The 17,054-nt window shown below is 40.8% G+C and overlaps 1 protein-coding gene across 2 annotated transcripts in view; it reads left to right on the forward strand.

The window, feature by feature from the left end:
- Positions 1-17,054, forward strand: part of FTO (FTO alpha-ketoglutarate dependent dioxygenase) — an 877,495-nt gene that overhangs the window by 85,372 nt on the left and 775,069 nt on the right. For both annotated transcript variants that reach the window (XM_029608566.1, XM_029608567.1), the window contains exon 2: positions 16,163-16,240. In XM_029608566.1, coding sequence (XP_029464426.1) covers positions 16,163-16,240 — 78 coding nt within the window. The remainder of the gene's footprint in view (positions 1-16,162; positions 16,241-17,054) is intronic.

Here is a 17,054-nt window from a genome sequence, read left to right on the forward strand (position 1 = left end):
AATGAGGCATTTTGGTTTGTTTACTAACAGAAATGGCAATATTTTCAGCTTATCAATATAACCTAAAACAGCATATGCAGAGTGAGTGAAATATGTTTAAGTAGGCTTCTAATTAAAACATGCAAGCCAGAACTGACTGGAGAAATTTCTGAATGCAACAGATGAAAGTCATATGATTTGCAGGAGTGTTCACTGCTGTGGAAATTATCATAAGAATATTTACATAAGATATGCCATACTGGGTCAGACCAAGTGTCCTGTCTCCATCAGATGCCAATCCAAGTCACAAGTATCTGGCAAGTACCCAAATATTAAATATCTCCCATGCTACTAAATGCTGGCAACAAGCAGTAGCTATTCCCTATCGATAATTAAGAGCAGTTTATGGACTTCTAGGAAATTATCCAAACCTTTTTTAAACCCAGCTACACTAAATGCCTTAACCACATCCTCTGGCAATGAATTCCGGAGCTTACTTGTGCACTGAGTGAAAAACAATTTTCTCTGATTTGGTTTAAATGTGGTACTTGCTAACTTCATGGTGTGCCCCCTAGTCCTTGTATTGTCCAAAAGAGTAAAGTTTCACATTTATCTGTTCAAGTCCTTTCATGATTTTGTAGACCTCTATCATATTCCCCCTCAGCCTTCCCTCTCCAATTTGTCAGCCCTAACCTCTTTAACCTTTCCTCATAGGTGAGCCATTCCATGCCCTTTATCATTTTGGTCACCCTTCTCTGTACTTTTTCACGTGCAACTAAATTCTTTTTGAGATGCAGTGACCAGAATTGCACACAGTATTCAAAGTGCAGTCTACCATTGAATGATACAGAAGTATTTTGACATCTTCTGTTTTATTTACCATCCCTTCCTAATAATTATAACATTGTGTTTACTTTTTTGATTGGCAGAGAACACTGAGCCAACAATTTCAATGTAATATCAACTATGACGCCTAGAACTACTCTGAATATTTTTGTATCATCTGCAAACTTGATCACGTCAATCGTTGTACCTCTTTCCAGATAATTTATACATATATTACAAATCACCTGTCTAAGTACAGATCCCTGCAGCACTCCACTGTTTACCTTTTTCCACTGTGAAAACAGAGCATTTAATCCTACTCTCTGTTTCCTGTCTTTTAACCAATTTGCAAACCACAAAAGGACACCTCCTCCTATCCCATGACTTTTTAGTTTTCTTAGAAGCCTCTCATGAGGGACTTTGTCAAACGCCTTCTGAAAATCCAAATACACCACTTATACTGGTTCACCTTTACATGCTTATTCACCCCTTCAAAAAAATGTAGCAAGTTTGTAAGGCAAGACATTTCTTATGTAAATCCATGCTGGCTTTGTCCCATTAAACCATTTCTAGCTATATGTTCTGGATTTTGTTCTTTATAATAGTTTCCATGATTTTTCCCAGCACTGAAGTTAGGCTCACCAGTCTATAGTTTCCTGGTTCACCTCTGGAGTCCTTTTTATATATCGGGGTTCCACTGGCCACCTTCCAATCTTCAGGTACAGCAGATGATTTTAATGATAGTTTACAAATTACTTGTAATAGGTCTGAAATGTAATTTCTGATTTCTTTCAGAACCCTGGGATGTATGCCATCTGTTAGCACCGCCGGCTGCGGCAGACCAGGGCCAGGTGTCATGGCCGACGACCGCGGCAATAGCTGCTTACCCTGGGCGTAGGACCTTGCCGGAGGCTCCTGCTGTGGCAGGCAGCCTTCTTTTGCCTTTCTCCAGACTGCTGCCGCTGCCTAAGCCCGGCCGCATGGTTCCTCTCGGCCGGGCTGGCTCCTCCCCCTCTGTTTCAGCTAAGAGCGTGGCTGAAGAAGAGATTTAAAGGAGCCATGACCGGAAATTGTCATGGCTCCCCCTGAAACTCCGCCTCCTGGTTCCTGTACTTAAGGCAAGGTCTGACACCCAGACCTTGCCTTGGTATTGAGGCTCTTGCTTGGTTCCTGTGTCTGTGTTCCGGATCCGCTCTTCGTCCCTACAGGCTCCTCCTGGGGGGATCACGAGCTTCCAGGGTGAAGCCTTCATCTGAACATCTTCTACAGGCCTTGCCATCCGACAGTAGAGACCGAAGAGGGTTGACTTCCTTTTCGGTAGCGCTGACTCTACTTCGGAACAGGGGTCCGCTTTCCGATTCATAACACCATCAGGTCTAGGTGATTTGCTACTCTTCAGTTTGTCAGTCTGACCAACTACATCTTACAGGTTCACCATGATTTGAGTCAGTTCATCTGCTTTGTCACCCTTGATAATCATTTCCGAAATGGGTATCTCCCCAAAAACCTCCTGAGTATGTCGAAGCAAAGAATTCATTTAGTCCTTCCTCAATAACCTTATCTTCCCGAAATTCCCCTTTAACCCCTTGATCATCTAACAGTCCAACCGACTCCATGACAGACATCTTGCCTCAGATATATTTTTAAATGAGTTTTTGCTTTTATGACCAACTTCTTTCCATATTCTCTTTTAGCTTGTCTTTTCAATGTTTTATATTGCCAATACGTATGCTTTTTCCTGCTTTCTTCAGATGGAACATTCTTCCAATTTTTGAAGGAAGTTATTTTGGCTAAAATAGCCTCTTTCACCTCACCTTTTAACCTTACCGGCAATCATTTGGCCTTCCTTTCACCTTTCTTAACATGTGGAATACTTCTGCAGTGCAATTCTAAGATTTTTTTTTTTTTTAACAATATCCATGATCACTATTGCCAAGTGGCCCCACCATCATTACTTCTCTCACAAAATCCTGCATTTCACTAAATATTAGATCTAAAATAGCTCCCTCTTTCATCTGTTCTTGAACCAATTGCTCCTTAAAGCTATCATTTATTCTATCCAATTTTGAACCTAGCAACCATTTATTCAGTTTTCTGCTTGTTATTTTGACTGTTCTATGTTCTCTGTAAAGGCTATGCCTACATATACCATGATTTTAAGTTATCTGTAAACCGACACGATGTGCAAACGGTTGTCGGTATATAAAAACATTTTAAATAAATAAATAAATAAAAATAAATATCCAAGATTTTTATCTCTCTAGTGTGTCCTGATGTTACATTTACCTAGACAATATTGGGGTAATTGAAATCTAAAATAGTAAGAACCAAATATGAAAATTATCTCTTATGTGTGAACCCACAATTTATTTAGTAGGGACATCATACCACCCACTGTGCTTCCAAGTTAATACTTGTGTTTTGCACTATAATGGGTCTTCTTTAATCATAGGTTCAAAAAGTCCAATGTTTGAAGCGAGACTTTTTTTACTTTTTAAAATTTTTGCTCCGACATCAACTCAATAGAAGTAATATCTTCTACATTTTAAGCAAAAATTTAAAAAAGTAAAAAAAGTGTGTTTTTTGTTTGTATTAACAGCCTGCTGATCAGTTGCCAAAGATACTTTGGAATCTTTTAGCTCAGGTGATTCTTTACATATAGGCACATGGACTACTTTTGCTTTTTTTGAAAACTCTCTGTTGGGATGCCAATACTCTCCTGCTTTATTAGTATCCTTCAAAGATACCTACTTCTGAACCATGTGCTGCTATGCGACTGTCAGCATTCCCCTTTTTTCTAGTTTAAAAGCTTAGCGCTAGCAGTCTGGTTCCATCCTGGTTAAGGTGGAACCCATCCCTTCAGAAAAGACTCTCCCTTCCCTAAAAGGTTCCCCAATTCCTTACAAAACTGAATCCCTCTTCCTTGCACCATTGTCTTATCCACGCATTGAGACTCTGGAGCTTTGGCTGCTTCTGGGAACCTGCGCATGGAACCTGGAGCATTTCAGAGAATGCCACCTTGGAGATTCTGGATTTCAGCTCTCTGCCTTGAGCCTAAATTTGGTTTCCAGAACCTCCATCCAATATTTTCTTATGTCGTTGGTGCCCACAGCCGGCTCCTCCTCAGCACTTCTAAAATCTTATCTAGGTGATGCATGAGGTCCCACTGGAACAAGATGAGGACGCTTGAAGACATGGTCAGATGAGGATGCTTGAAGACACGATCAGACGATACTTGAAGACATGGTCAGGCGAAACATGAGGCAAGAAGGCAAGGCTGAGACATGGCTAAGACATGGTTAAGGCATGGCTATGTCAAGGCTGAGGCAAGGCTGAGGTAAGACGAGCACTCTTAATGAGTGGAAAGACGACAGCAAGGTAAAACTCAGGATGGAGTGGAATCCAGATAGCATGCTAACTCATACAGCCAGAGAGGAGGCATCAGTGGCCAGGCCAACCCTCAGGCTATCCACTGGAGGCTAGGCGAAACTGGAGCCAAAGACATCAGAGGACAAGGCTTCAAAGAGAGAAGCCGGAAATAGTGGATGCCGAAAGGCGGAACATCTGGAGACTAGACGGCGAGGTCATCTGGAGACAAGACATCAGAGACATTGAAGATGAAGACATCTGAGGGCAGATTCATCTGGGGTATCCTAGACAAGGGCATCAGGACTTCGAACCCCCAAGTCACTCAATCAAGAGCAATGAAGAGGCGCTGGAAGACAGAACATCTGAACGCCAGGCCTTCCGGACTTTGGACCTGCAGGGCACTAAATCAAGAGCATCACGAAGGCACCAAAGGACAAAGTAACTGGACGTCTACTGATGAGGACTACTTCAGAGGAAGACATCTGCGAACAGGAGCATCTGAAACAGAAACGTCAGGGGAGACAAGATATCTGGAAGCAAGGTCATCTGTAGACGAAGACATCTGTGGACGAAGACATGGGATCCGACGAGAGACCAGGACATGGAATGAAGATGAAGGATCAGGAACCACAAAGGAAGCAAGGGAATTCCCACGAAAAATGGAATGCCTTGAAGAAGCAAGATGGACTTCGGAGCCCCCTGGACTGAAAAGCTGGAACAACGAGGAGCCCAGGAGCAGACAGCTCCTTGTGAAGGCAACGAAGAACTGAAAGCTGAGCCCTTTTGTACGGCTGAAGAGGAAACACCTTGATGACATCACTAGGAGCAGCCAGGGGACTACTCCCACCGCTGGCCCATTAAAAGACAGAAGGAGGTGTGGCCTCACGCCTAAGGAGGCAGGACCCTGGAGAGCGGCGTCCCTGCCGCAGACCAGAGCAAGAGAAGCACTAGGCCATGATACCAGGCCCGGCATCGGAGGTGGCTTCCTGCTGTGTGGAGACAGCATCGGCGGCCGCTAGGCCGCATGGAGGAAGAAGGACGTCGGCAGCTCCTGCCGCGAAGGCAGGACGATGGCAGTGGCTCCCAGGCCGCCTGGAAAGGTGGCTGGTCAGCGTCAGCAGTCTCCAGGCCGCATGGGAGCTTGGCGGTACAGCCCGCCGTGCAGGGGAATGGCATGGGTGGTCTCCGGACCATGGAGGAGCACTGGCGGCGGCCTCCTAGCTGCAAAGGCTGAAGGGCAGTGGCTCTGGCCATGTAGAGATGGCGTCAGCGGCCTCCAGGCCGCATGGAAGGAGACAGCGGCTCCAACCGCATGGAAACCACGGCAACGGGGCAGGCAGGCAGCAAGAAAAGGTGAGAGGCTGCTCACGGGCCTGACCATGAGCAGAATCGTAACATAGCAGTCATGGCTGCACAGCTTTGTGTGCACAGAATCTGCAAATTTCAAACTTGAACAATTGGTGATGATTCCTTCTCCAACAGAAGTCCTGGAATCTCTCAAAACAACAAGTCTATCTTCTCTAATCCCTGGATTTCCTGGTCAACTTCTCAAAGTCTAACTTGGCCCCATCTCAAAGAATTCAGTTTTTCGGAGCCTGGCTAAAATCAATTCAGGAGAAGGCATTTCTTCACATTAAAAGAGCCAGAATGTTGATGGACCTGACATAGCCCCCCAGTTCCTCTCATTGCCAGGACTGTCCAGAAGGTCCTGCAGGACAAGGTAAAGGTAATGTTCATAGTAATAATCTGGCCACAGCATGTACGTTATCGATATCTTGTCTATCTATCAGCTCAGTCTCTGATTCTATTGGGGATGTCTCTGACACTTATTACACTGGAGGAGATCAGGCTCTGCCATCTGTAGCCACCATCACTACTCCCATGGCGTGGATGTTGCATGCACAGTACTCTCCTCCTTACTTCTTTGTATCAAGGTAGAGGATGTGCTGATTCCAGCTAGAAAACCTTCAACTAAAATATCCACAGAGAAAGCAAGTTTTCTTACTTGTAAATGGGGTTGTATCTAGACAACAGGTTGCATTAGCCATACTTAATACCCAACTGCCTCCCTCCAAAGTTGACCACTGTGCTGAAACTTAAGCTCTGGAATAGATTAAAGGGCTCATGAGGCAGAGCAAGCAACACTGGGAACTCCCAGGTATGCTCAGTAAGACTTTTACTGAGACTGAGAACTGGATCCATGTAAGCACCATCGAATGATGTCACCCATGAGTTATGGCTGATTCATCCTGCTGTCTGCAGGGAATTCAGTTTACAAGTAAGAAAACATGCTTTCTCCGCTTTCCTATTATAGCTTTTCATTATTGCTTATCTGCATTTTGAGTTAGTTTACATTTTTAGCCTTTAGAAGTATTTATGTTAATAGTTGTTGGCACTTAATTGTTCTGAGTGCATCATTTATTTTTCATTAACTGACACTTAAGCTTCAGTTCAGTTACATTTTACAATATTTAAAATATACTGTATACTTACGGCTAAATTTTAAAACGCTGTTGTGCGTAAAATCCTGGAGATACGCGCGCGCCATGGGGATTTTTAAAGGGCCCCGGCCATGCGCGTATCTCCTGGTGTGCACTGTAGACCAGCTCCATTCAAAAGGGGCAGGCTGGGGGGCAGGGTCTGGGCGGGCCAGGATAGCCCCCATTAGGCGCTGTCCTGCTGAAGCACGCACCGGCAGGCAGGCAGGCAGGCCGGCCTGCGCAACTTACTACTGCTCAGGAGAGCAGGTAAGTATAAAAACGAAACAAAAAAAAAAGCCGGATAGAGGGGTTTTAGGGTTCGGAGAGGGGAGGAGAAAAGGGAGACATGGTAGGTAGGGGGTTAAGGAAGTTTAATGGAGCGGACTGGGAGGTAACTGGGGAACGCCCTATCATGTCGCCGTGCGCTTCTAAGAAAATCCCCCCTCCCCACTTGTGCACGCACGGATATAAAATCGTGGGCACGTGGTGTGCGCGGGTAGCAGGTTTCAGAACATGCGCGCATTGGCGTGCACTTGTTATAAAATCAGCATGTCCACGGAACCGCCAGGAACCGCGCACACATGGATGCCCCTGCGCTGATTTGGAATAAGGTAAAACATGGCAAATCACAGTTTATCAGTAGTACATCCCCTCTATTTTTCAAACCTCCTATCTTAAAACTGCAGGCTAAAGACGTGCAATTTAATTTCCATGAGTCAATCAGTAGGTATGAAAGCATGCAAATAAGTTTGGTAAAGCATGCATGTACACAGCTTACAAAATAGTAATTTGTGCAAAGCTATTGAACCCAGCCTGGAACGCCCTCAAACACTCCCCTTTTTTTTGTTTACATTTCCATATGACAGTGCTAGCATGCGCCTACTTCAGGTTTATACAAAATACTACTTACACACACAATTTCCAATTTCAAGCACCGAAACTGTTTGAAAATGACTCCCCTTTTAGTGAATGATCTTTGCATCATTACTTGGTGGCATAAAGGTAGAACTCCAGCACTTATGTATGAATCGTTCTATTTGTACTTCATGCAGCTGAGATCGCCAAACCTTTGAATTTTTTTCTTTTCTGGAATTTGCAAGTAGCTTGACGCTTTTGACAACTGCCTGACAGCTTCCTTGTGTGTGAGCAGAGCAGTGTACTGCTCAGCCCAGCTGTGTGTATTTGTCTACGCATCAAGCTGAGGTCCAACATTTAGCCAGATCTGACAAATGTGAGCTAGTATTACCTCGGGCTCTAGAGTATCATTTTAATGTCGTGGGCTTTTGCTACCAGATTGACATCAGATTTTGTTTTCATGTGTGCATTTACCAGATTATTTTTTAGATACTTTTTTCTTTATCCGTGTTTTCCCTTGCACAGACTGGAGAATTATGCATATCATTTTGCTGCAACAAAGTACTCTGATCGTTTCCATCATTTAAAACTAACAAGTACACTTAGGATTCCTTGGCTATTCTAAGAATTACAGTTTGGAATATAATGCAGCAGGGCAACATGTCAGCTAAAGGAGAATAATAATTATAATGCTGTTTTCTCCAAAAGAAGAAATTCCTTCATTATATACAGTAAAGGTATACCAAACAATTACAGATGCCTAGTTTCCTTATAATTAAATCATGAAGCCCAATTTTTACAGCAAGATGCATTCTTTTTCTGAAGCTTCATAAATCTGGCGCTGTTTATTTCTGAGAATGTATGTTTTTTTGGATTTTTGGACTCAGCAGTTTTCTCTTGCTTCTTTGGACTTCTAGCCCAATGTGAACCAGAGCTGGTCTTGTAATATTACTTATTATTAATGGTTACAATCTACCCTTCCTTACGGCTGGTCTGCTGTCTCCGTGATATTGCTTTTCTGTTATGGGTTTGATTCCTGGCTCAGGTCTTCCCCTTCCCAGGTCCACTGGGATTGTGGGTTCTGTGGAAGCAACATTCACAGCACTTGGAGGAGAGCATCATAGTCCCAAGCAAAATGGTAGAAACGATTCTCCAAAATTACTGGTCTTATAAATATATAGATCTAACTTACATGGTCATTCATGAAAATGTGTAAGGCCATTATCCAGGGCATTAGGGCTCTAACACCTCTGATAACGCCATAACGCACGCATTATTTTTTGCCTCGCAAGATGCATATTGAAATTTCAAAAATTTAGTCAAAGGAGAGAAGTTTGGGCGGGGTTTATGAAAATAAGGGATGTTTAATGTCACGTGCGATAGTGTAATGCATGTTATCACACATTTTAACGCCGGAAAAAACTACACCTTTTTTCCTGGCATTAAGATGTGTGATTTGCCCGAAATGGGATTCACGAATCCCATTTTGGGCAGAGAGGGAGAGGAGATGAGTGGCATGGAGAGAGAGAGACTCTTCGGTGGCACACATATTAGTCATCTATCTATACCACTATAAGAGGGTCATCTAGTAACGAGGTGAGGTTTTGCTGGTGGTCTAGGGTTTGGGGGGCAGTTTTACATGCACAATCAGATGTACGAACAGCACAGTACACATTACTGAAGGTTTGATGTGATTTGGAATGAGGAGTGAGGAAAGGTACACAGAGATGAGATTTGTACGACATCCTCTCATCCTAGCTTGATGCAGAGAGCGGAGACTGCGGTTATGCTGGCTTACAATATGAACCTTTGTGCATAAGTTGTTCTTGTACAATTGATTGGATGAAACAGCATAACTGATTGGAAAAGTGGAGCCCCTGAGGCAGCGGCTGCAAAGCTGCGAAACTCGGCCTGAGTCGGGCAATTTCATTGGCACGTCTCTGCATCAATAAAGTGTTGGAAAAGATCCAGGTATCTATTCTTTTGTGTTCACCTGACGGTTATCATAGATCGCCTACCTCTTTGTTTTCTTCGAACAGCACAGTACACATTACTGAAGGTTTGATGTGATTTGGAATGAGGAGTGAGGAAAGGTACACAGAGATGAGATTTGTACAACATACTCTCGTCCTAGCTTGATGCACTCTCTACTTGGGTGCTATCAAGCTAGGGTGAGAGTACATTGTAGAAATCTCATCTTTGTGTACCTTTCTTCACTCCAAATCACATCAAATCTTCACTGATGTGTACTGTGCTGTTCGTACGTCTGACTGTGTCTGTAAAACTTCCCCTCAGACTGCCCCTAGATTACCACCAAAATCTCACCTCAAGTTACTAGATGACCCTCCTATAGTGGTATAAATAAATGACTAATATGAGAGCCTTAGAAATAATCTCTCTCCCTCTCTTTTTTGCCAGGAGCAGCCCAAAACAAGGAAATGCCTGACTGGGCACTTTGCAAGCTGCAAAGGAAAAATATCATGGGTGCAATAAATTTCATGCATGTTGCAGTAAAATACCTACGCGAAGTGCTAAAATATCGCATGTTGCTGTAACTAAAAAATTATTGTAATCATGCCCCTTTTTTTTTGCGTGCGTTATTATGTGAAATTTATAGCATTTTGATGAATCTAGGAGTTAATGAGAAAGAATCATGATGATTTTACCAAAAGGAAACCTTGTCCACAAATCTTGTAGATTTTGTTGTAGGTGTAAATCTGTAGTTAAAGGTTGAGCAAATTGATATAGTGTATTTGGATTTTGGGAAGGCTTTTGACAAAGTCACCCATGAGAGACTCCTTAGGAAATTAGAAAGTAATGAGATAAGTGGCAGTGCCATATTGTGGATTGCGAAATGGTTAAAAGATAGAAACAGAGAATAGGATTGAATGGTCAATTTTCTCAGTAGAGGAAGGTAAATAATGACATTCTGCCGGGATCTGTACTGGGACCTGTTATTTTTAATATATTCATAAATGATCTGTAAAGAGAGCAGTGAGTAAAGTGATCACATTTACGAATCCCCAAAATTATTCCAAGTTGTTAAATCACAAGCAGATGGTGAAAAGTTTAAAGAGGACCTTGTTAGACTGGAAGACTGAGTACCCAAATGGCAGATGACAGTTAATGTGGACAAGTGCAAAGTGATGCGCATAGGGAAAAATAGTCCAAAATGTAGCTACATGAAGTTAGGGTCTTTATAAGGAGCCACCACCCAGGAAAAGGATCATTCTGGATATTATGTTGAAATCCTCAGATCAGTGTGTGCAGTGGTCGAAAAAGCACACGGAATATTAGGAAGTATTAAGAAAGGAACGGGGAGTACCGTGTGCAATTCTGTTTAGCACATCTCAAAAAAGATAGAGTAGATGTAGGAAAGGTACAGAGAAGGGTGAACAAAATGATAAAGGAGATGGAACGTCTCCCCTATGAGGTAAAGTTAAAGATATACTCGCATATTTTTATGTCTAACTTTATGCATGGAGATTTTACCTGCATAATTTACATAAGTTTACACCCGTAAATCATTTTTTACATGTATAAGGAGATTTTCCAGCATACGTGTGGCAATGAGATTACCAGTTTTACCAATTAGTCCAGTCCATCTGCAGGTCATCGAGACCCTCCTGGCTCTTCAGTCTGAACTTCCCCCATTTTTCCCAGATCCCCCACCCAGTCAGTATTTCACATTTAAGATGTTTACAATCACTTACTCCCCATATATAGGTGTAAATGTACATGACATGCATGAATTGCTTACAAAATAACAACTTTATAACATAACTGTTAGCCTTGCTCCAGAATGCCTCTGGCCCAGCCCTTTTTTATGTGCACAAATGAACTCGTGTACCCTTAGTTACATATGTATTTTGAGATTTATAAACTAGCATGTACACTTGCACAGAGGGCCAGCCGAGGAGCAGGGAAAGGCTGAGTGCTCCTTTTGCAGCTGCTCTCCTTCCACCTGCTGCCAATCCATGCTGCAGGGAGGGAGGAACCGTGTCTGGCTCCCAGGCCCTGAAATGGCATCAAGAAGGCCCACAAGGCATTGGGCCTTTGCTGAGAACATCATCAGTAATGAATTCCAGAGCTCAGTTCTGCATAGACTGAAAAAATATTTTCTATGATTTGTTTTAAATATGTTAATTAGTAACTTCATGGCGTGCGCTCCCTAATCTTTGTATGTCTTGAAAGCGTAAGCAAATGATTTGCAATTATCCCTTCCACAGCACTCATGAATTTATAGGCCTCTATCATATCTCCCCTCAGCTATCTTCTCCAAGCTGAAGAGTGCTAATATCAGTTGCATGTTACTTATCCGGATACATTTAAATGTATCTGGCTAAATAGGTGCTTTACTGCTACATGCCAGATAAATCTTGAAAGCAGCAGTTATCCAGATACATTTTTATTTACCTGGCTAAGTAGAAGCAAAGCCATTTATATAGAGCTACTTATTTGGCTACGTCTCAAATGATGGCATTTATCCAGATAAGTAGCTTTATTTGAGACTTATTTGTCTGTTACTTATCTTACTTATCTGGCAAAGTAGCAGTTTTGCTGCTATTTAACCACATAAATCATAACTAGGTGCCACTACTTAGCTGGACAAATCAGAATTTATCCTGGTAAGTGCAATATGCATTCACATGTTTTTTTTTTTCACGTGCATATGTATGATGCAGGCTACATGTATGCATATTTTATAACCTGCACAGCTGTTGATTTTGATTGGGGAAGCCGCGCTTCAGCAAGCCCATTTGCCCAGCACCGGCCAATCGGGCGGCGCACCCTCGCTCCCGGACGCTGTTAATTTTGATTACCGGCGCATAGGACGCACTCCTTATTTTCCCCCTATTTTGAGGGTAAAAAAGTGCGCCCTATATGCAGGCAAATACGGTAAATTCTAGTTACATTTGCGTCTTTCCCGGAATAATCCAAAAAAATGGACAATAAAATGAAACATATTTTATTCCCTCTGTATCAGTCCATAATGCGACTACACCTTGAATATTATGTACGGTTCTGGTTGCCATGTCTCAAAAAAGGCATATCAGAACTGGAAAAGGTGCACTGGAGGACAACAAAATGATAAATTGAATGGAATGGCTATTCACGTCAGGAGTTTTCAGCTTGGAAAATAGATGGCTGACATCATGAGTGGGGTGAAATGGGTAAATAAAGGATGATTATTTATGCTTTCAAATAATACTAAAATAAGAGGACACCTCATGAAAGTAACCACCAGCAGATTTAAAGCAAATCATATGAAGTATTTTTTTCTCTCTGTGCATAGTCAAGCTGTGGAATCTGTTGCCAGAGGACATGTTGAAAGCAACTAGCATAACAGGGTTTAAAAGAGGTGTGGTCAAGTTTTTGAAGGAAAAGTCCATAAAACATTTTTTGTCATTGAATCTTGGTAATAAGAAACAGATCTACCATTTAGGATCTGCCAGGTTATTATAACCTGGACTGGCCATTATTGGAGATAGGATGCTGGGCTTGATGGACCATAATCTGACCCATCATGGCATTTATGTTCTTATACAATAGTGACAACTTCTGGCCAGATTTAGGGTTGCTGGTTGCCAGGTTCTGGAAGGCTGGACTCACTCAGTAAGTTGTGAGAGGATATCAAATAGGGCACACAATCCTCAGGTAGCTGCGAATGAAGATTCACGGTGCTGGATCCCAGTTCCATTTCCAATTGATTTAGAAACATGTATAAAATCTGGATAATTCTTTTAAGGAACTGACACGATTGCGCTGTCTCTTCCTAATGTCTGATGATATCATTTTCTGAAAGAATCAGTCTGAATTCTGTATTCCAGTGCTGTCACCCTTTTCTTCAGAAAGCCACGTCAGTGTAGCTGCTTTTTTGTAGTGGTGGTAAATCTGCTTTATTTTGTGGCTCTAATGAAAGTAATCTGATGGCTGGAAATTCCTGTACCTTGAGTATTTACTATCAGGTGATATAAAAACCATGAATATAGAATGAGATGCTGGCAGCAGTTACTAGATTTACTGATGCTTTAATATGGCAAGTTTTTGGGAAAGGGGACAATTCTTGAATCTAGACAATGTTTTAGATTTGAGGTTGCACGGAGAATGGATTTCTGTAGAGATGCATAGTTTTGGTCAAAATAATTCTTTGTCCATTTTCTTGTTACAATTATTTGTTATGGTTCAGGGAAAAGCAAGACTTGGACAACACATGCCAATTTACATTTAGCACGACAGTGTAAAATACTTTTCCACAGTGGCATAAGATAATTAAGTAAGTTGTAGTTCCCCTGAAAGCAGACTCTGTCATGAGCTAGATTTCCAGTGCCCAAACAGGTAAAGGTATCTGATGTAAGTGTATGAAGACTGGTGGAGGTCACTGCCGAGAGAACTATTATTTTAACTTTTTTTTTTTTTTTTCTAATAGTACAAACTTTCAAATTTGTATCTTGGCTGACTGAACACTAATGAACTTCATTATTTGATTAAACTTGCAAAATCTCAAAGCTGATTGGCCCAGGTGAACACTCCTTATTCCAGTGCTATATAGAAACTTACATTTGTAGCTTTAAGATTTAAGGACTTTTCAATATTCCTTCTGTATGAACTGTACATTTAAGTGAGTAAGGGAAAGGCTATATTGATTGCAGGAACTAAATTATGGAACTCTCTACCTAAGAACATAAGAAATGCCATACTGGGTCAGACCAAGGGTCCATCAAGCCCAGCATCCTGTTTCCAACAGAGGCCAATCCAAGTCACAAGTACCTGGCAAGTACCCACACATTAGATAGATCTAGAAACCTACAAAAAAACAGCCACCTACCTAAACAAAATAAAGCAACTACTCACCAAATTGAAACTCATACTAAACTTTGATAAGACTGAAATAATCATACTGGATAGAAAGAACAACTCTCCTCAACTACCACCACTCAAGTTAATAAACCAAAAAGTGGCTATCACTCCAGTCAATCATGCACGTAACCTTGGAGTTATAATTGACAAAGAACTCTCCTTCAAAAATCACATCACAACTAAAATCAAAGATGGTTATCACAAACTCCTAACTTTACATCAATTAAAACCTTTCCTCTCCCCTAACGACTTCAGATCAGTCCAACTACTCATATTCTCCAACCTGGACTACTGTAATTCCCTATTATTCAACTTACCTTTTAATACCATCCGCCCACTACAGATCCTGCAAAACACAACTGCAAGAATACTCACTGGATCTAAAAAACATGATCACATCACTCCTACACTTATATCTCTACACTGGCTCCCAATAAAATTTAGGATTGAATACAAAATTCTATCCATACTATATAAAATAATATATGAAAAACAAACAAACTGACTTAGTTCATCCATAAAATTGCATGCTCCAAACAGAATCCTCAGATCAGCAAATAAAGGACTAATAAAGATCCCACCTTCTCGATCCAAACATCTCTCCTCAACTCAAAAGAGAGCAATTTCACTTGGATGCCCCAAACTCTGGAACACCTTCCCAATAGAACTCAGAATACAAGAAAACTTAAAAACTTTCAAAAAAGAGCTAAAAACATGGTTGTTTACCAAAGCCTACCAACTCACCCAACAACTCAAAACTCAGCTCCCATCATATAACACTAGGAAAACAGATGGACCCAAGAAACTTGGGATTATTATTCAGTTCTGTATTATGTTTTTATTAATCTACAAACCTAGTTCATAAATGATATCTTCTATGTTAGCAACCATATGAACCGTTTTGGAAACACTGTTAAACATCGTAACCTTGTAAACCGTTGTGATGGCAAAACCGAACGACGTTATATAAAACTTGATAAATAAATAAATAAATAGATATTGCTTATTAATTGCCATAATAGAAATTTATGGATTTAACCTCTAGGAACTTATCCAAACCTTTTTTAAACCCAGTAACACTAACTGCTGAAACCACATGCCCTGGCAATGAATTCCAGAGTTTAACTATGCGCTGAGTGAAAGAATTTTCTTTGATTTGTTTTAAATGAGCTACTTACTAACTTCATGGAGTGTCCCCTGATCCTTCTATTATCTGAGAGAGTAAATAACCAATTTACGTTAACTTGTTCAAGTCCTTTCATGATTTTGTAGACTTCTATCATATCCTCCCTCAGTCGTCTCTTCTCCAAACTGAACAGCCCTAACTCTTTTAGCCTTTCCTTGTGAATTAAAACTGCAAAGATACTTTTTGGGTTTTAAGAAAAATTTGAAAACCAGGCTTTTATTCAGGTCTGTGAGAGCACTAATTTAAATTAAATGAGTTATTAGAATTATGTCAATGTAAGGAAAAAAAACAGAATTGGAAAATAACAAACGATTGAGACCTTTTTCACTGTATTTTTAATTACGAAATGTATTGAATTGTTTTCCATTTTTTTGCCACGTTTTTAATGTCCTCACTTATTTCAGTGTAATGTTTTGATCGTTTTTAAATTGATCTTAATATTTTTACTATGCCTTAATTTTTGTTGTAAACTTTTGTGATTCATAACAGAACAACAGTATATAAATATAATAAATAAATAAATAAAAACACTTTGATTTCATATCTGTCATTTCTTAAACTTTTCTTTCATCCATTTGGCTGTAACCTTTTTGTCTTTGTTTAACAGAAGCAGAAGCTCCTTGAGCAGCTTGGAGACCGATGGCTGCCGTATTTCACGCCTTGTGATGCAGAGTTCCATCAGCTGGTAGTATATTTTAATTAGTTTATCTATGCATTTCAATATTTTATAATGAATGATCTCTCTAATCCACTACAATAATAAACATATATATGTATGTGTGTGTGTGTGCATACATTCATGCATATCTATATCTATCTGTCTATCATAATTCTTATGTATCCAATATTCATCCTATATGCGTGTGACCATTAATTATCTGGTCTTCCAGCAAAGCAGTCCACAGCCATAGAATGGATATTGACATTATCAAAGAAGAGAATGCCATTCTCTAATATCAGCTCTGAAAGAATCATCTTCTTATTCAATGCACTTTAATCTTGTTTATTGTGTTGTAAGTGAATGTGAGCTGAATTCACCCCAAGTCCTTTCGGATTCTGGAAGACAAATAGAGCTAAAAATCTGAATGGCAACTGTTATGAAAGGAGGTACTGTAGGTAGCAAGAGAAGAAAATATTTGCCATGGTCCAAAAAAAGATATTTGGAGTCTGCAGAAAGAGGAACAGGTGCGCAGGATAGATGCTCATTTAATACACTCAACCACAGAGATGTCTACAGACACCGAGTCACCCAAATACATACATTTCTTTCATTTGTCTTCGTCAGCGCTTGGATCCAAATAGATTTACTTCTGGATGTCATAAATCTAAGCCAGTGCACTGTCCCTGTAGTAGAACTCTCATTACTTCTGTGGGATATGTTTTTGACATGCCAAATTTGTATTAGCTGGCTGTAAATTAGGAAAGCTAATTACTGGAAACGCTTTTCTCTGACTCTGTCTGCAAGCACAAAGAAAAGTTGTAACATCCTTTCCTTAATT

Source organism: Rhinatrema bivittatum, chromosome 7, assembly GCF_901001135.1.
Source record: "Rhinatrema bivittatum chromosome 7, aRhiBiv1.1, whole genome shotgun sequence".
Lineage (NCBI taxonomy): Eukaryota > Metazoa > Chordata > Amphibia > Gymnophiona > Rhinatrematidae > Rhinatrema > Rhinatrema bivittatum.